The 20,356-nt window shown below is 51.4% G+C and overlaps 1 protein-coding gene across 1 annotated transcript in view; it reads left to right on the top strand.

Moving 5' to 3' along the window:
• Window positions 1-980: 980 nt before the first annotated feature.
• The window catches only part of LOC118216823 (serine/threonine-protein kinase/endoribonuclease IRE1-like), a gene marked incomplete at its 3' end in the record, with an annotated part of 28,151 nt that continues 8,775 nt past the window's right edge, over window positions 981-20,356 (top strand). Inside the window, exons 1-13 of the mRNA XM_035398355.1 lie at window positions 981-1,323; window positions 7,566-7,686; window positions 10,284-10,317; window positions 10,752-10,824; window positions 12,602-12,674; window positions 14,937-15,059; window positions 15,606-15,716; window positions 16,145-16,403; window positions 16,955-17,033; window positions 17,419-17,584; window positions 18,333-18,448; window positions 19,358-19,546; window positions 19,860-20,121. Of these exons, the coding sequence (XP_035254246.1) occupies window positions 1,249-1,323; window positions 7,566-7,686; window positions 10,284-10,317; window positions 10,752-10,824; window positions 12,602-12,674; window positions 14,937-15,059; window positions 15,606-15,716; window positions 16,145-16,403; window positions 16,955-17,033; window positions 17,419-17,584; window positions 18,333-18,448; window positions 19,358-19,546; window positions 19,860-20,121 (1,681 nt within the window). The remainder of the gene's footprint in view (window positions 1,324-7,565; window positions 7,687-10,283; window positions 10,318-10,751; window positions 10,825-12,601; window positions 12,675-14,936; window positions 15,060-15,605; window positions 15,717-16,144; window positions 16,404-16,954; window positions 17,034-17,418; window positions 17,585-18,332; window positions 18,449-19,357; window positions 19,547-19,859; window positions 20,122-20,356) is intronic.

Raw genomic sequence — 20,356 nt, 5'->3', positions numbered from 1 at the left:
AATTAAGATTGGTATAAAATATTTAGTTTTTAGCTTTGATTAAAAATCGTGCCCCTGTTGTTGGGAGTCATCAGTTTAGTGACAACTAATGTCGATTTATCAGAATTCAAAATTCGAACATGTAAATAAGGTCATTAATAAGATCTTTCAAAATCAATTTTTATCAGTCCTAGGCCTATAGCTTTTCAGTAGCCATTATAATTATTTTGCTGCATGTTTAATTAGAGTATAATTCAATTCAGAAACCCAAAAGACCCACCATTAAACCAACTAAATGCTTTATCAATAAGGAGAGGTGTGTCGCAAACTGTTGGGTAGGCATTGTTTGGCTTGGTGGGGGATGTGTGCCTTAAGAATATACCAAGTCGCTTTAGAAAATGCCAATTTGTGATACTGACATCATGCAAATGTGTATTTGAGTAGCCCAGTGTATCTTGTTTGATCCTTTGTTGACGCTGTGGCTAACTGGTGTTAATTGATAAAGTTTTACTTGAGAAGAAAAAACCTGTTACACCGCTGGTCATACACCCGCTGAGGATAGCTGAAAGGTGTACGAAGTAGTTGCTTCTGGAAAATAAAATATGAAAAAAGTTGACGAATAGTGCTGGCCTTTCTTTCATTTCTAAAACTGTATTCTCGCTTCTGCAAACAAAGAACGTTTTAAAATCGACTTGAGTGAGTAGAGCACGCCGAGTACCTCCCATAATGCATTATCCTGCTTGAATAAATGCGTCAAACAAGGAACATCAGGCTAGCTAAATGTATAGTGCCCTACAATCCCAGCAGGCATGTATCCGATAGAACACACTGTACAAGCAACACTTATGTAATTGTAATGATACAAGTTAGCAAGTCTACCGTAGGTCTGTACACCAAAGACAATATTGAAGAACCACTATAAAAGGTTGAAAACCACAGAATTGTATGTTATTCGGTCCGTTTTTTATTCATTTGCACGTTAACTAACTGTACTGAGGACTGTAGTTTTTACGACAGTTCTCCCAAGCAGGAGTTCTCCCATTCGTTCCAGCTAGCTGTGACGTCACTCCAGAGTTTCAACACGCCAAACACGCTAAGGAAGGAACTGTAGGAAGAAGAGTAATGGAGGAACTACGAGCACACGGCGCTGGAGCCCGAGTGTTTTTATCGACAAGAGTTCAACTTTCGAAGTATATGTGAACGTTCCCACCTTTTGTATTTATACGAGACGTCCATCTGAAGCGCTGTCTACGCTATTGATCTGAGAAGATGAGCTGGAGTGTGTGTAGCCGGGCCCTTGTGTGGAGCATTTTCACGTTGCTCTTCATGAATCCGTTCCAGATGGTAAGGGCCCGTTTCAATGTTATGTTATTTATGTGTCGCATCGATATATTGATATAATTCCGAGCGTATAAACTTTGCCTACGTTAAAGCAAGATGTTACTAACTAGTAAGTTCGCTAATGCCTCTAGTAAGTGCAGGCACATATTGTGCCGAGGCTGAACCCCGGTGCCTATTTCTGCGTAATTAGGGGAACGGGTAACTTGTGTATGGACACCGGTAATTTTGCATCAGCTGCTAGCTGCAGCATTATTGTTTTTTTTAAAGGTGGGAACCGGAGATTGCAGTGTCAGCTAGCTAGTGGAGTAACCCGCATATTATTAGGCTTTATCGTGAACTTGGAATAGTATACTGATGCAAACCCCATTTTTTTATTTCGTGAACTAACACTGAGAGTAAGTTTTACGGTAGCTGGATAACGTAATGTGACCGGCGTTGTTTCCTAGCCGGAGTTGGCTGTCCAAAGGACCCGCTACCTCCAAGTCTTGTCTTGTGTGTATTGTGAAACCCACGTTTGTGGTTGGTGTAATATTCGGAGAGAGCAGTTTGTGCCTGTAAATACACGAATTTAAAATAAACATTTCGAATGTGCATTAGTTGGGTAAGGACAATGTCGTATGGATACATCGAATCTGACGATGCATCTCTGAATGGACTTGGACGATTAGTGTGGCTGCATGGCCTCCTACAACATTCGGTTAACTACTAGGACACGAGTTTAAAATGCATGCAACGTGACCCTTCCTTAAACTGATTTAAAGCTAAAAAGGCCCAGCGAAGTACAGCTGAATCAATGAATAAGCCCAAGCAGTCTACTACTACTGATAAAATGGTAGTAGTATATTGCATTGATGCGAAGTAGTTGTCTGATTTGACTGCACGAAGCCCCTTATCTGGCTGTGTGTGTGTGTGTTATGTATAGACCTGAGAAGTAGCCTGGCATTATCAGAGGGCGAAGTGCTACTATGCAAAGTACAGCAAACAATCGGTAGGCTCTGTACATATGAGAGAATCAGGCCTGCAAGGTAGGCTATTAGGCAGAGTGGTCAGTGCAGTTTCACATAGCCATTTCCTAGTGTTTATTATAGAAGTGTCAATTTATGTAGTGGTTGGAGTGTGACTGGGGTGCCGATGGCGTGTGTATATATGAAAAAATAGTAATAAATGTTACATTGCATATGCAAATGAGGTATTAAAGAAATTTGGTTCAATCTTTTTTTTCCCCTCTCTGTAAACCAAGGAGCAGTCCTATGCGTGTTGATGCGTGTGTCTCAGACATTACTTGTATGTAGGCCAAGGCCTTCATCAAAGTTTATAGGTTTTTCCAAGAGAGAAAAGAAGCCTACAGAATTTGAGAAAATTGGGAGAAGGCACACATGCACAGTAACTTGGCATGTCTTTCCTGGTAACAGTGGGCATAGTAAAAAAAAAACAAGGTTCTGTTGATTCTTTTTTTAGACCCTCTATGAGGAGATTAAGTGGTGGAATCATGTAGCCGGGGACCCGACTTCTATATCTTATCAGGAGGGCAGTCACAGGGAACGTGGTGCGCCCAGCGAAAACACCGCTGCCACGTGAGGTCCCATCGCAGAAGCTGCGGGAGAGACCGCCATTACCTGTTGACATAAGCGAGGGCGCCAGAGAGAAGGGCCGCTGCAGGGAAAAGGGTCCGGGTCACGGAGGAAAGGACAGAACGGTTCCCGTGGCCTGAAGGTGCCACCCGGGTTGTTGGGGGTGATGCGGCACTGAATGGTAAATGGGACTGCATTTATATAGCGCTTTTATCCGAAGCGCTTTACAATTGATGCCTCTCATTCGCCAGAGCAGTTAGGGGGTTAGGTGTCTTGCTCAGGGACACTTTGACACGCCCAGGGCGGGGGTTCGAACCAGCAACCTTCCGACTGTCAGACAACCGCTCTTACCTCCTGAGCTATGTCGCTGTCACTGACATTCTATGGTACGGATTGCAATTTTTATCAACCTGTGTCAGGGGAACGTCATAAAAGACGGTGATGCGCTGCTCATAACAAGATGGTCACAGACGGCTTTTGTTCATGAACATGCAGGCATTTTGCAGAACTGTGCCCGTTTTTGTCCAGTGCTCTCTACCTGTTGCCTAGACTGAGTTTGTTTGCCCTGTAAACCTTAGTGTTCTTTTAGAGGACCATCCAAAAAAACATTCTAATTGACTGGAAGGAAATACAGACCAATCTTCTTGTCGTCAACATGCAGTTTGTCTCATGGCAAAAAGAAAAACGACGATGCGCTCTCTTGTTTATATGCTTCCTGCTTCATATCGACTGTGGTATCTTAAGGATGGTTGTGGTGGTGAGGTGTCTGTCCTGTTTTCTGACGGAAACTTGCTTTCTGTTTTTTCGCAAAGTGGGATCCGTTTCAGTCAAAATCTATTGCTTATGTTCTGTACTAGCCTAATGTGTTGATTTAGCGGTTGTAAAATGAAACGTCTCTCGAATGAGCCACTTGCAGTGTCGTCAAGGCTACTGTGCAATTTTATTATTCATGAGTGGGTCTGGAGTTGAATTATAAAAACCGTAAATGCTGTGTCATTTCAGGAAAAAAACAAAAAAGTAGCCGGGCGATTAGAGGACGCTGTAGTTTAATAAAGAGTCTTTCTTCCAAATGGAGGTCTGAAACTGAGCAAGCTGGGCAGAGGCCTGTTTCACTGGAATCGCTGGACAGCTGCTGGTTTCCCCAGCTGGGTTTCTGTTCCTGTGTGGCTTGTGTGGCAGCCTTCTCTTTTATCGCGCCATGTAAATGCGTATGTTCCTGCGAATCTAGAAATTGGACCACGGCTTTATTTTTAAATATTTTTTTAACGGTTTCTTTTTGCGCCCCAGGATGCGTACTAAGCCTCCGTTTCCTCTGGCTTGTGAGAACCGTGTTGTGTACGCAAGTGGCTTAAGTGGTTCTTGGAATAATAGGATCCCCCCCATCGAGGCGGTTCGTTTATCGGTGCGAACGGCCTTTGTTAAAAAAAGAGAGGAAGGCCGCATGTAGTTGTCTTCTAATTTAACCTCTGGTCGTGTTTGCTCATCCGCTACCAGGGCTAATGTGCGTTTTTTTGCCTAAGTTTGTTGTCCTCTGTTTCTGACTTCTCTTGGGCTAGCATATTAGCAAACGCATCTGTTGGGGCCCAGGGGCTAATCGCTTGTGCTTAAGTGCCCCCCGCGCACCGAGAGCTTAGCGTGACGTGCTCGTGTGCGCGTGTAGTAACAACAGAGGAGGATTTTTTATCGTGAGTCAGCGGCCTCCTGTTCCACAGTTTGGACTCAGAACCATCGAACGGGTGTCGTTCCCTTTCCTGGTGCTGCATTATGTAATGGGGGGGGGGGGGGGGGGGGGGGGGGGGGGGGGTTGTGCAATGTTTCTTTGGCTCTCGCTGCTAAGTACATTACAGTGTAGGAATTCTCCCCCGAACTCCCTGACCTGGAGCGGGAGGACTGTATTGCGAGTCGCCCGAACGTCAGGAATATTTCAGCAGATGCTTTCCACATGCGGACATCGTGTACTTGTACATCAGCGCAGGGCTTAAGGTGCAGCAGATATTCATGAGAAAACGTGTCCTCGGGGGAAGAAGAGAAAAGGGGGTCCTCGGCTGCCCTGTTTAACAACCGAAAGGGATTTGTTAAAGGCTGTCTGTGTTAATGGCATCGGCCCAGTCACTTCTTGTACAGGAGGCATCTGTATCTCCCTCTCTCCGATAGGTACACGTGAGGCTGTGCTAGAGTGGGAAAGATTGCAGGTGTGCACTATCGCCGTGAGCTTCAAAGAAGCCTCAAAGATTACCACACTGTAGCCAAACAAGCCAGAGAGACAGCACTACCGTTTCATATGCATAGTCGCGTCATCGATGTATAAACTGCCCTGTGTTTTCAGTCAGTTTAAACTGTAAACACACACACGAAAAAAAACTTTGGCTAGATTCCATTGTGCAGTGTACAGCTGGCGTACAAACGAAACTACTAGCCTTGCTGCCCCTACAGCTGCTAGAAACTGGTATTTGACAAATATGAGTTATTGCAGGAAATTGCACTCATAATGCACATAGTGGCAACTGCTGTAAATAGCATTGTTCTAATTTAATTGTATCACTGCTGTAATAAATAAATAAATAAATAAATAAAACTGCTGGTATCTCGCTGGTCAGGTTTACTTGTATTGTCTGTTAACCCTTTATAAACACAGTTCTGGACATAGGACAGCAGAGCCCTGTTCCAATGGGAAGTGAAAGGGCAACCCAGGCTCGTCACGGAAACGGTTTGAAAAAGGCCGACTGGTTCAGTGAAACCCGAAATTAATTATTTATGATGTGCTCAGAGTGCCCTGTTCTCTGTTTCTCCCCTTGGGGCCTTTTTTTTAGCTGCCTTGTCATGTGTGTTAAAGTGCTTTGAGTGGTGGGGAAAGCCCATGATAAGTAGCCTGTAGTGCACAGATATATTCTGACCGCAGGTGCCGGTGAGAGTTTTAATAGGCTGTTGTCTATTTTTTTCCTCTGACCAGTCACTGCGTGAGGATCGACGCTGGTGTAAAGACAGGCCAGTGTGGTGTACGTGGCTCAGTCAGGTGTTAAGCTGTAGACTCGTCTAGGAGCGTCGCTCTTGGGCTCTGGATTTTTTTTTTCGCGGTGTGAGCGGACGCAGGCCCTGCTCCGCGCGGCCGCTGACGCCGGCTTGGCTCCGTTTGCGCGCTCCTCACGGTGGTGCTCAGCGCCCAGCCTCGCGTCCCTGGGTGGGCTGTGGGCTGGGAAGGGGGCCCGGGCAGGGTCGGGTCCCCTGTGTGGGCACTGCTGCCTGGTGACGGCGAGCGCGCTTGTAGGATTGAGCCGAAGCGGTAGCGCCGCTGTGACGTCACTGTCCGGCCCCCTGGGCGCCGCTCTGGCCCCTCGGCCCCTCGGCACCTCTCTGTGGCCCCTGGGCACGGCTCTGGCCCCTGGCACCACGGGGCCCCTCTGCGTTCGGAGCGCGCGCGAGAGAGGAAGCCGGCCGCGGAGGCGGCCTCAAACAGACCGGCTCCATGTGGACCCAGCGCTCCCCGGCCCACACACCACCAGGGCCGTGAAGCTGCCCCGCCGTGGCCAATGGGAAAAGGCCCTGCTGCCACTTCTCTGACTTCTCTCCCATTTGGACCATGTTGGCGGTTAGAACAGCCTGGCAGTGAGCTGGCAGCTGAGTAAATCTCTGGACCTGTTTCTCCTCGTGCCCTTGTCATGTTCTCTCGCGGTGCTCTAGCGCAGGCTCCTGGTGAAGCCAGGCCTTCTGCTCAACTTCATTACAATACATTACATTACAGGCATTTAGCAGACGCTCTTATCCAGAGCGACTTACACAACTTTTACACAGCATTTACATTGTATCCATTTATACAGCTGGATATATATACTGAAGCAATTTCGGTTAAGTACCTTGCTCAAGGGTACAATGGCAGTGTCCTACCCGGGAATCGAACCTGCGACCTTTCGGTTACAAGCCCAGTTCCTTACCCACTGTGCTACACTCCGTCCACTTCGGCCACGTGCTCATTCGAATAACTGACGTCCCTGAAGTTTACACGAGGGCATTGCCTGGATTTATGTGTTCATTCAGGGTACGCTCAAGCATTCATTCAACCCCGATCCGTTGAATGAACCGTTGGATCTATGACTGAATGAATTAACAAAACATACTTTTCTATTCAGATGGTTCCTGTCTTTCAGTGGCTAAAGCCACTTGTTTATTTTAAAACCCGAGATTAGTTTAAGCTTTTGTTGTTTGGCGCTTTACATGCGTTTGCGTATCCCCGTGTTTGTGTATCCACGGTATCTCTGTGTGCCGATTCTTCACGTGCGCGCGCGGGTTACGCTTGTTGCTACGGCAGTTAAAGGATCCTGCTTCCTGTTTTGCCGTCACGGAGGTTTTAGGTTTGTGGCTCTATGGCTATGGGACCCCATTGGAAACAAGGCGATATATTTTCGACTTTATGGGTCGTTCTGGTCTCCCTGGTTGCTTCATGTTCGATACGATTTAAATTTTGCTTTTGTGTTTTGTGATGCGTTGTTAGTGTTTGTTTTTGAGACCAAATAAAATCAATCAAGTCAATCAGAGGTCATCTGATGATGATGAGGAGGCAGCCGGCGTAAGGGGCCGTTGCTAAGCGTGTGCGCTCTGTGTGTGTGTGTGTGTGCGCTCTCTCTGTGTGTGTGTGTGTGTGTGTGTGTGTGTGTGTGTGTGTCTCTCTCTCTCTCGCAGGGCACCTGCCGGGCCGGCACCGTGTCGCTGCCTGAGAGCCTGCTCTTCGTGTCCACGCTGGACGGGAACCTGCACGCCGTCAGCAGACGGTCCGGCTCCATCAAGTGGACCCTGAAGGAAGGTAAGGAGAACCGTGAGTGAGTGTGTGTGTGTGTGTGTGTGTGTGTGTGTGAGAGAGAGTGAGTGAGTGAGTGAGAGAGTGAGAGAGTGAGAGAGTGAGTGAGTGAGTGAGTGAGAGAGTGAGAGAGTGAGAGAGTGAGAGAGTGAGAGAGTGAGAGAGTGAGAGAGTGAGAGAGTGAGAGAGTGAGAGCCGTGTCTGCTGGGCCTCCGGTGTCCCTGGTTCAGGTTGCTTCTTTTTCTGTTTTAAGTGTGCTTCTTCAGCACACTGCCGAGTGTGTGAGAGTAGTGGTGTAGACTGGGCTGCCAGGGCTGGGTCAGCCATGTGATACTGGATGGGGTATTAAGGTTATATGGCAGTACAGAACATAGTGTAATCTGCACTGCGAAACCCATATGAAGAAATTGGTTTGTTTGCTGTTTGCTGAGAAACTTTTTCACGAAGCTAATGTTAGTAACAGTTTATTAAACTTGTGTGTCAGTTAGTTCACAAGGCTAAGAGGAAGCAGCCTTTGTACAGAAGACCATTCTCCATTGGGTAAGGCAGCTATGACTCGAGCCCAAAAACGGTGACAGTGGAATGTGGGTGTACCTGTCAGCAGTGTTCTTTACATGCATTCAAGTTTATCACATTATTGTGGGGCTAACTTAAAACATTAGCTTCGGAAGAAGAGTGTCTTGGTGTGTGTGTGGGTGTTGTGGGTGTTGTGGGTGTTGTGGGTGTTGTGGGTGTTGGGTTTGTTGCATTTGTGTGTATGTGTGTTGTGTTTGCTGCATTTGTTGCGTATGTGTGTGTGTGTGTGCTGTGTTTGCTATGTTTGCTGTGTTTGTTGCGTTTGTTTGATTGTTGTGTATGTGTACAATGTATATCTCCATCCATGACCGCTCAGCGCTATAGTTTCCCAGCCATATGGTGCGGGAAACTATAGCGGACAGCGCTCTTCTTCGTCTGTCCACGTGCGTTTTTGCCTTTTTTATCGTTCCGTCTGTTCCGTCGTGTCGTTCCTCCTCCTCCTCCTCGCTCTGCCGCTCTGCCGCAGCGCTACCAGGAACGCCTCGCTATAAATGGCCTCTGGAAAAAAAAAAAAAATGTCTCTGTTGAACGGCTATTTGTCATCGTGCTAGCCCTCGTTTTGAAAAGCTCGCGTTGAGAAACCCGGCAGCGCAATCACGCCGCTGGCAGGCGGTGGTCTGTGCCGGCGAGGGCCGGACACATTAGCCGTCACGCCGAACGTCGATTCCAGCCTGCGTACGGGGCCCTCGAGTGTTTTCGACGACGTGATCCCCCCGAGCGGTAGCCGCCGTGTTTCCGCGAGCCGTTTGTTCCGCTTCAGAGCTCTCGTAGACGAGCGCTCCGCGACATATGCTCGGCGGTAATCATTAACCCGACGCAGGCAGCGGAGGTGGCCTTTAATCAAGGCCAGCCGGAGCGGTCGGTGACATCACCGCCCCGCGCTCCCGTCCGGGAAGACGAGCGAGGCCCCCCCGACCCCGAGCGGACAAACAGGAAAACCCTCTGTCCCTGGATGTTCCCGAAACGGCGTTTCAATATTAACGCCCGGCAGGCGATCTCCTTTCACGCGCACCTGTCGAGCGCCCCACGCGCCGGCGTCTCTCTCTCTCTCTCTCTCTCTCTCTCTCTCTCTCTCTCTCTCTCTCTCTCTCTCTCTCTCTCTCTCTCTCTCTCTCTCTCTCTCTCTCTCTCTCTCTCTCTCTCTCTCTCTCTCTCCCTCTCCCTCTCCCTCTCCCTCTCCCTCCCTCTCTCCCTCCCTCCCTCCCTCACCTGCGTCCGGTACCTGACGCACAGGCCCGGCTGGTTTTTTTTTTTTTTTTCCGGGCAGCGAGTCTGACTCGTTCCCGGTCCTATTAATCACGTTCGGGACGCTGTGACGCGCGTCCGTGAGCTCCCGTCTGCCGCCCTTCGGTACGCCTGTGTGGGCGAGCACGTGCGCCCCGTCGGAGAGAGGGGGGGGGGGGGGGGGAGGGGGGGGTGTTTGCACAGTACTACAGGTGCGTTATCACGCCGCACGCACGCAAGCACGCACGGTCACTGAACTGTGCGCGCAGCGGCGGCGTGCTCTTTCTGCACGCTCAGCGTTTTGGCCCTTCCTGCTCTGCGTTCGTAGAGCGCGGCCCGCCCATGCGGGCACGCCGGAGTAAACAAAACCTGCAGCGCGAGCGTAACCCGCCGCCCGGAGGATATCCTGTGAGGAGCCAGAGTGCACGCGGTCCGCGTGAGGTCTCTCTTCAAGCTCGCTCTGCGTGGAGATGCAGCCTGTTTACATTACAGCCCCTCCCACCCCAACCCCCCCCCTCTCCACCCTCCTCCCCTCCACCCCCCGCCCCCGCCCTCTGGCAGATTGTGTAATGATCTTCCCGAAAGCTGTTCGTGTGTGTGTGTGTGTGTGTGTGTGTGTGTGCACATTTGTGTGTGTGTGTACATTTGTGTGTGTGTGTGTGTGTGTGTGTGCACATTTGCGTGTGTGTGTGTGTGTGTACATGTATGCGTGCAGAATGAATGTCACTTTCCTGAATGGAAAAGAGAAATGGCTTATCGATTAATGATTTAACGCTGTTCTCCTTCTCCTCCTCCTCATTCAGATCCTGTGCTCCAGGTGCCCACGCACATGGCAGAGTGAGTGACCGTGCCTCCCTTCTCTCTCAGATAGATGAGTGTGAACAGCAGAGGGAGATCAGTGCTGAGGGAGTTTCCCCTGTTTTTCACAGGCCCTGCTTTAACTGTCCTGTGCCCCCCCCCCCCCTGCAGGAAGGCCCAGTGTAATGTGTTCTGTATGTGAGGAGGTGGTTAAATGGTAAATGGACTGCATTTATATAGCGCTTTTATCCAAAGCGCTTTACAATTGATGCCTCTCATTCGCCAGAGCAGTTAGGGGTTAGGTGTCTTGCTGAAGGACACTTTGACACGCCCAGGCCGGGGTTTGAACCGGCAACCCTCCAACTGCCAGACAATCGCTCTTACCTCCTGAGCCATGTCGTAGATATTGGGGTAGGAGTTCAGTGGGACACGCGCGCTCATGAGCAGGGCTCTCTCCCCGCTGTGTGTCACAGGCCCGCCTTTCTGCCCGACCCCAACGACGGCAGCCTCTACTCCCTCGGAGGGAAGAACAGCGAAGGACTGACGGTGAGTATCGGCTCCACCGCCACGCCTCTCACACGGCCCTAACGCAGCCCTAAACGTGCTGTTCACTGGCCTGCAGGTAGTACTCACACTGCCCTAACCACACTGTTCACTGGCCTGCAGGTAGTACTCACACTGCCCTAACCACACTGTTCACTGGCCTGCAGGTAGTGCTCACACTGCCCTAAACGCACTGTTCACTGGCCTGCAGGTAGTGCTCACACTGCCCTAACCGCACTGTTCACTGGCCTGCAGGTAGTGCTCACACTGCCCTAACCACACTGTTCACTGGCCTGCAGGTAGTGCTTACACTGCACTGTTCACTAGTCTGCAGATAGTGCTCACACTGCACTGTTCACTGGCCTGCAGATAGTGCTCACACTGCACTGTTCACTAGTCTGCAGATAGTGCTCACACTGCACTGTTCACTGGCCTGCAGAAAGTGCTCACATTGCACTGTTCACTGGCCTGCAGATAGTGCTCACACTGCCCTGTTCACTGGCCTGCAGATAGTGCTCACACTGCACTGTTCACTAGTCTGCAGATAGTGCTCACACTGCAGTGTTCACTGGCCTGCAGATAGTGCTCATTCTACCCTAAATGCACTGGCCTGCAGACAGTGCTCACACTGCACTGTTCACTAGTCTGCAGATAGTGCTCACACTGCACTGTTCACTGGCCTGCAGAAAGTGCTCACAGTGCAGTGTGAGCACTGTCTGCAGATAGTGCTCACACTGCACTGTTCACTGGCCTGCAGATAGTGCTCACACTGCACTGTTCACTAGTCTGCAGATAGTGCTCACACTGCACTGTTCACTGGCCTGCAGAAAGTGCTCACATTGCACTGTTCACTGGCCTGCAGATAGTGCTCACACTGCCCTGTTCACTGGCCTGCAGATAGTGCTCACACTGCACTGTTCACTAGTCTGCAGATAGTGCTCCCATTGCACTGTTCACTGGCCTGCAGATAGTGCTCACACTGCCCTGTTCACTGGCCTGCAGATAGTGCTCACACTGCACTGTTCACTAGTCTGCAGATAGTGCTCACACTGCAGTGTTCACTGGCCTGCAGATAGTGCTCATTCTACCCTAAATGCACTGGCCTGCAGACAGTGCTTACACTGCCCTAACTGCATTGTTCACTGGCCTGCAGATAGTGCTCACACTGCCCTGTGTTCATTCGACCCAGTGCTTCTGTATTACCCCTCCTGATGTAAGTTTTTAAAACTGTAAAAGCATTCATGAAGCGGCATTCATGAATAGCATGTCAAACAGGATGCTTTTTTTTTTCCAGTATCAGGTGGAACAGCTTTCCAGGTCGGGTAGTAGAAGCCTGAGACCTTTGGAGTGTTCAAGGCCTGGCTTGCAGATCAAACACTTGTCAGACTTGTGCTTATTATTTATGGAACCCCAGAGATTAATTTACATTACCGGCGTTTAGCTGGTGCTCTTATCCAGATCGATTTACATGATTTTTTTACATAGCATTTTACACTACATCCATTTATACAGCTGGATATATGCTGAAGCAGTGCTGGTTAAGTGCCTTTGCTCAAGGGTACAACGGCAGTGTCCTACCTGGGAATTGAACCTGTGACCTCCCATATGCATATCACTTTGCATGTGTGAGCCTGCGTGTGAATCTGTGATAGTGGAAGTAGCCTTATCATGGCATGGCAGGTCATTCATGGAAATGGGCCTTTGTTCGACCCCCGTGAGTGCATGTTTTCTGGGATGAGCTGCTCATGGGGGGGGGGATGGGGTCTCCGTCTCGTTGCAGAAATTGCCCTTCACCATCCCGGAGCTGGTCCAGGCGTCTCCCTGTCGGAGCTCCGACGGCGTCCTCTACATGGGTAAGGCCCTCAGGGACCCCCGCGTCCCTCCTGACGCCGTTTACCAGACGAGCGGAAACGACGATGGCGACGTCGGCACAGCGATGGGGACAGCGGCAGCGCTGTCCGTCAGCATCCCGCGCCCGGTTTGCAGGCTCTCAGACAACAACGCCGCAAGCGTTTGAGAGCATCCATTTTCCTATTGATTTCCATCAGAACGGAAACCCGGGAAACCAGGCCTTCCAACAGGCCCTCGGCTTCTTTAATGGCAAACGACCGGTGAACGGTTACGCCCGCTCTGGTTGCTCTGGTTACGGTTGCACAGTTGAAGCCAGGCTCCTTTCTCATTGGCTCTGACCCTCACCGATGCAAAGCGTGCTCTTAGAGCCGTCCTCTGGAAAACCAGTCATCGAGACCAGTTTGCTTACTGACTCCGGCTGGCTGATTGAAGAAGAACTGATAATGCTGCCTAATTTTTGGCAGCGGGCCCCTTGCCAAGTATGTCCTCTAAGCTCTGTGGCTTTTTCACCTTGCCTGTAAACTTGCCCTGAAATCGAGATTAGGGTGTGTGTGTGTAACGTTTTCTGCAGTGGGCTTCAAACGGTGTGTGCTTGGAGGCTACAGTTGATGCATTTGGGCCCAGTTTGCCCTGCTTGTGTACTTAGGAAAGCCGGGAGATCCGGTTGTTTTACTTTGGTCCGTAACTCACGGTGAGTTTCAAATGGGTTTGTCCCCTGGGTGTAACTGTCAGTTGGGTTTTTGGGTTTTTTTCAATACTCTGCTCGTGTCAGTGTCATGTAATGGAATGTGCATTGCACCCTTCTGTTACTCCGCCTGGTGAGGGTGAACCAAGCTTTGAAAAATATGGTTTGAGCTGTTCAAGTTTGGCTTGAGGCTATATTCACTTCATCTTGAATTTGGTTTGTTTCGGTCGTCCGTTTGTGATCGATCAGGTTTCAGGTCTTGATATTCATTTGTGGCATTCTCCTCATGAGTAGGGAACCTGTTATCAGTGTGATTTGCATCATATTCATTTTGCAGACGTTCTCATTAGAGACCAGTGAGTATAGATGCCACATCACATTAGTGAGCCAAAGAGGGCGGGGGGGACGGGGGGGACGGGGGGGGTTAGGGGGACTGCTGTCCTGACCACCCTGGGACGTTTGACCACCACTGGGGGGCCATCGATCTATCCTCACTCCCACTGATAAAAATTTAGCTGTCAGTTTAATTATAATGAGTTTTTTTTTTAATCTATTCATTTAATTGATGCTCTTTACCAGAGCAGTGTGTGTTAAATTGGCTTGCTTCATAATATCAGTCACGACAAGGGCAAACTGTGCGGGAAACAGCCCAGTCAGAATCTGTATCAGCTAAGCGGAGCGACCTGCTGCTGCGTTTTCAATAGTGTGGTACCTTGCAAATCTCGATAACGCCAGTTCCTGAAATGCACTGAGTGACTCACACACAGTGTCACGCTGGTACTAATGCAGCACTTGTGCGTCTCCGGTGTTGCAGTGGATGCTTTTATCCCCACGTTTTTTAAGGGAGGAAAATTCCATAATCGCAACTTCAAAATGATGAAATAAAATTGAAATGATGAGATGAAGGGCAATGAGAAATTCAATAAGGAAATGGCGCATTAGTGTTGACATGGAGCCGTGGTGCTGGATGGTAAAGTGCACGGCATGCTGGGAGCTGGGAACAGGCCCTGACGGCATGTGTGCGGTATTTGGCGTGTGTGCGGTGTTTGAGGGCGTGTGTGCGGTGTTTGAGGGCGTGTGTGCAGTGTTTGAGGGCGTGTGTGCGGTGTTTGAGGGCGCGTGTGTGGTGTTTGACGGTGCGTGTGTGGTGTTTGACGGTGCGTGTGTGCGGTGTTTGATGGTCCGTGTGTGCGGTGTTTGACGGTGCGTGTGTGCGGTGTTTGAGGGTGCACGTGTGCGGTGTTTGAGGGCGCGTGTGCGGTGTTTGAGGGCGCGCGTGTGCGGTGTTTGACGGCGTGTGTGCGGTGTTTGATGGTGTGTGTGCGGTGTTTGGGGGCGCGCGTGTGCGGTGTTTGGCGTGTGTGCGGTGTTTGAGAGCGCGTATGCAGTGTATGACAGCGTGTGTGTGGTGTTTGACGGCGCGTGTGTGCGGTGTTTGAGAGCGCGTATGCAGTGTATGACAGCGTGTGTGTGGTGTTTGATGGTGTGTGTGCGCGGTGTTTGAGGGTGCGTGTGCGGTGTTTGACGGCGCGTGTGTGCGGTGTTTGACGGCGCGTGTGTGCGGTGTTTGTGCACTCAGGCAAGAAGCAGGACCTGTGGTACGTGGTGGACCTGCTGACCGGCGAAAAGCAGCAGACCTTAACGTCGTCCTTCGCCGAGACGCTGTGCCCCTCCTCCTCTCTGCTGTACCTGGGCCGCACAGGTACGCCACTGCCTCACCCCCCGCCCCCCACCCCCCTTCTCAGGGCTCCACTCCGTAACTCGAGAGGCGCTCACAGAGAGGGTTCCCACAGCGGGACGGTCTCTGGCTGTGGGTGTGGTGTGAAAGCCTGCCGTCACTGTGGTCGCGTCCCCATTTCCCATGGCTGGGGGGGATCAGATCAGGTTGCACTCTTTTCCCACAGTTTGAATGCCCCTTTGGAAAGAATAGGAAATGCAATGCTCTGTGCGTCCCCAGGGGAGCGCAGGTGTAATTAGCAGGTTGCATTGCAGGACACCAACTTCCTGTTAGACCTAACGTGATTTTTCACATGAAGACAAATGACCCGAAACACATTTCATGTTTATGTGCTGTACAATACCTTTAGATTATGTGAAACAAAAAATAATAATAAATCACATGACAGTTGAAGTAAGAGCGCAGTGAATCGACACTGGTAAGCGGTGAAATGTGGAGGGGGTGGACTGAGGGGTTGAAGGTCCGGGGAGGGCCTGTGGGGGAATGACGAGGTCGCTGTTCGCCGTTCAGAATACACCATCACCATGTACGACATCAAGAACAGGGAGCTGCGCTGGAACGCCACCTACTCGGACTACGCCTCCACCCTGCCCGACGACGACGACGGCGGCAGCAAGTACAGTGAGTCACAGGATGGGCGGGTCCCGCCGCTCGGCCTGTTTACCGCCCAGCCGAACGCTTCGGTCCCGCTGGCTGCCGCAGCAGCCGGGCGAGTATTTCCCCCCTAAATCTTCTGCCGTTCCTGAGGACACACGTAATTCTCTGCCTGATATTTTTTAGATGCGAAGCACCTCATGGACCCGGCTTGTAACTGACTCACTCACACAGACTCACTCACATTTAGCAGGCTGAAGATTCTCCACTAGGGGGAGCCATTAGCACTCATGGTGCTTCGTATCAATGACCCTGTGTGACCTTGTTACTATTTATTATTATTCTATGCGCACGTGTTTGGTTTGGCTCTGTGTAGCCGTGTTTACGTACCACACACACACACACACACACACACACACACAGTCGTCGGTCTCACTGCCCTGCCTGTCCAGCAGAGGCGGCCCACTTCGTGTCCAACGGCGACGGGCTGGTGGTGACGGTGGACTCCGAGTCGGGGGACGTGCGGTGGGTGCAGAACTACGACTCGCCCGTGGTGGCCATGTACATCTGGCAGCGGGACGGCCTGCGCAAGGTGCCGCACACCAACGTCGCCGTGGAGACGCTGCGCTACCTCACCTTCATGTCCGGGGAGGTGGGCCGCATCACGCAGTGGAAGTACCCCTTCCCCAAGGAGAAGCCCAAGAACAAGCTGATGTGAGAGACGCGCGCACGCACGCACGCACGCACGCACGCACGCACGCACGGTCTCCTCGTCCGTTTCGCCTGCAGAAACGCTGACTGAGCTTCTCGAGTAGAGCTCATTTAATGGAGCCTTCTCTCTGTGGGGGGGTTTCTCTTTGAGTTGGGGTGGGGTGGGGTGGGGGCTTTTCTGAAACTGTTGTGCGCAGGCTGGTGCTAATAGTAACGTTAATACAGGAGCTGTTAGGAAGTGCTGCACTGAGTAGGAAGCTTCATTCATTCATGTATGTTTACAACCTCTGTGCATTACTTATTAACATGTCGTAGCAATAGCTACTGTATCCGCTCTTTAAGGGGGGGGGGGGGGAGAGACATAAGAAGATGTGATGTTATGGTTTGGTCATTGCTTCATACATCTTGTCTATGCTTGCAGGTGGTTGGATGCAGTATCTCTTCGGGCGTCTTGTGCTTTGACATGCCTTTGAATGAGCCTGTAGCTCGCAGCTGCGTTTGGTCATGAAATGATGGGGTTTGGCTGAATCGGTTGTTCCGTTGTCCTTCCGTAGGTCTACCCTGTACGTGGGGAAGTACTCCACCAGTCTGTACGCGTCGCCGTCCTTGGTGCACGACGGCGTCACCGTTGTGGTAAGAGATGCGTCAGTGCATCGTCCGTCTCCTCTGATTCGTGTGTTTGGAATGAGTCAAAGCACAGTCAAGCCAATTCTGGCTCAGACCACGGGTTCGTGGTCTCATACCGCCTGTGTGTGCGCGCGCACTTGTGCGTGTGTGTGTGTGTACCTGCTTGACCACGACGCTTCGCTATAAATGCATTTCCCGGAGGTTTCGGTGCCTTTGAAGGAAAGTTCTCTTGAGGTTTGACCTGAGCTGAAACCCCAGACGCTGTGCTGAGCCCTGTGATTATTAAAGCGTTTACAGGGGATAAGCCCTGTGTGTGTGTGTGTGTGTGTGTGTGTGTGTAACGTCCCTGTCTGACGGGTCCCCTCGCGTTTTCGTTGCGCCCCTCTCGCAGCCCCGCGGCAGCACCTTCCCCCTGCTGGAGGGGCCCGGCAGCCAGGGGCCCGCCGGCGGGGACGACAAGGAGTGCGTCATCACCCCCAGCACCGACGTCAAGTTCTCCACCGCCCTGAAGGAGCGCAACCGCGTCAACTTCATGAGGAACTACCTGCTGCTCATCGGTACGGCCCGCTCCTCTCAGCCCCGGCTCCCGCCGCCGGTCTCACCAGCGTTCGGCGCGCTGTTCTTCTGCTCGGGACCGTCAGGCGGTTTCCACCTTGGTGCCGTTTTTTTTATTTTATTTTGGCTGAAATGCAACTGCAAACGTTCCCTCAGGGACAGTGAGCTTAAGCTGAGTTGTCCTAGCAGGGCAGAGGGGTCCCTGTTTTTCTGCTAGGAGGCTGCTGCTCAGCCCCTGCCAGACAGGCACCCCCTATTTACACTCCGGTCTCTCCCAGACCTCCTGCTTTTCGGCTGGACCGCAACAGCGGGGCCAGCCCTACAGACGCGAATGTCTGTGAGTGACTGACTGACTGACTGTCTGACTGACGAAGTTACACCATTGGTCAGGCGAGTTATGAAGTTACACCATTGGTCGGCCGAGTTATGAAGTTACACCATTGGTCGGCCGAGTTATGAAGTTACACCATTGGTCGGCCGAGTTGTGAAGTTACACCATTGGTCGGCCGAGTTATGAAGTTATGCCATTGGTCGGCCGGGTCACGTGTGTTAGGTCCAGCCATATGCTAGGTTTCCTAGTCAGTCTTGTTGGCCTTGAGGAAAGGCGCTGGAATTGCTGCAGTGTTCAGGCAGACCGGTGACGCACGCGGGAACAGTAAAACGGGTATGGTGGCGTCTGTGGCGATTTCCGTCGCCGTGGTAACGTACTCACAGGGGCTCTCGGCCTTCGTTTGTCTCTTGTCGGGCCAGGGCACCACGAGACGCCCCCAAACGCTCACCACAAACTCCTGGAGCGGTTTCCCGACAGCATACCCCGGCAGCAGGGCAACGTCATCCCCCCCAGCGCGGACAAGCCCATGGAAGAGGTGCGGGGCCTGTGTGCCTGTCAGTCTTAACTCCTACATTTTCTCATGGCAAAAATAAGAAGGAAAACATTTTAAATCATAATGCTGACATCGGAATGAACTGTGAATTATTTACCCCAGTTAAATTTCCAAAATAAATCTCAGGCATTTGTTATTGGTAGTATTTCTGAGTAGGAAATCTATGCAAACTGATGAACGCCTGTGTGTCCGTGTGTGTGTGTGTGTGTCTGTCTGTCTGTCTGTGTCTTTCTGTGTGTGTCTGTCTGTGTTTGTCTGTGCCTGTGTGCATCTGTGTCTGTGTGTGTGTGTGTGTCTGTCTGTCTGTCTGCGTCTGTGTGTGTTTGTCTGTGTGTGTCTGTCTGTCTGTCTGTGTGTGTGTGTGTCTGTGTGTGTCTGTATGTGTGTCGGTGTGTGTCTGTCTGTGTGTGTCTGTGTGTGTGTCTGTCTGTGTGTGTGTCTGTGTGTGTCTGTATGTCTGTCTGTCTGTCTCTCTGTGTCTGTGTGTCTGTGTGTGTCTGTATGTGTGTCTGTGTGTCTGTCTCTGTCTGTGTGTGTCTGTGTGTGTCTGTGTGTGTCTGTGTGTGTGTGTCTGTGTGTGTGTCTGTGTGTGTCTGTGTGTGTGTGTGTGTGTCTGTATGTGTGTGTGTGTGTATGTGTGTCTGTGTGTGTCTGTGTGTGTGTGTGTCTGTGTGTGTCTGTGTGTGTCTGTCTGTCTGTCTGTGTGTGTCTGTGTGTGTGTCTGTGTGTGTCTGTATGTGTGTGTGTGTGTATGTGTGTCTGTGTGTGTCTGTATGTGTGTCTGTGTGTGTCTGTATGTGTGTCTGTGTGTGTCTGTGTCTGTGTGTGTGTGTCTGTGTGTGTCTGTATGTGTGTCTGTGTGTGTGTGTGTGTGGACCCTCTCCGCTGCAGCAGAAGGTGAATGACAGTGACATGGAGGACAGCACCGCGAGGCCCCCGGTCACGTCTGTGCAGGAGAAGGCGGGAAGGCCGGCGCGCGTGGAGGCCCCCGTGGACTCCATGCTCAAGGACATGGCCACCATCATCTTCTGCACCTTCCTCCTGGCTGGATGGGTGGCCTTCGTCATCGCGTATCCCAAGGTGAAGACCTCCTCCGTCGCCAACTGCCGTGGTCCACGCTGAGCAAAATATCAGACTTACTGTTGCAGTGCGAAGTGTGTCCACCAGGTGGCAGGGTTTTACATTGGCTTATTTGGAAAGGGCCCTCTAGTGTTCTGTGATTTTCTCCACCATGTTGGAATAGAATAAATACATACTGTGTTAATTAGTCTTTGTTTTTGGTTTAAAAAAAAAAAGTTTTGTTTGATAAAAGTTCAGTATTTAGTTGTTTGTGAGCATTGCAGCGGTGTGGCTCAGTGTGTGTGTGTGTGTGTGTGTGTGCGCCCCCTGCCAGAGCGTGCACCGGCAGCAGCAGCTGCAGCACCAGGAGTTCCAGCGGCAGATGGAGGAGAAGCTGGAGCTCCTGCAGAGGCAGCAGCTGGTCTTCCAGCCGCCCGCCGACCTGGCGCCGGACGCCGACTTCCTGCTGGACGTGGTGCGGGCGCGGGCCGAGAGCTCCAACAACAGCAGCCCCAGCCTCACCCCGCGCGCCTCCAACCACTCCGACCTGTCCGCGCCCGAGCCGGGCGGCGCCGGCGCCGAGCAGGACGACGGAGGTACCCTGCCCCTCGGCCGCCGCTTTGCACGGGAGAGATGGTGGTTCTGGACCCCCCATTCCCCACTCACCTCCGCTCCGCCGGCCTCCTTGTGTATTTCTGCCACTGTAATCATATGGGGGAAGGCAGAGAGGGTAACAGATTATAGAGGGACACACTCACAGTGCAGAAAGTGCCGTGGTGGGGAATCGGACCCAGGGCCTCATGGGAAGATTCACGTAAAGGCTGTGAGAGT

This window comes from Anguilla anguilla, chromosome 2 (assembly GCF_013347855.1).
Source record: "Anguilla anguilla isolate fAngAng1 chromosome 2, fAngAng1.pri, whole genome shotgun sequence".
NCBI classification, from domain to species: Eukaryota; Metazoa; Chordata; class Actinopteri; order Anguilliformes; family Anguillidae; genus Anguilla; species Anguilla anguilla.
This window is presented reverse-complemented; position numbering and strand designations above follow the sequence as displayed.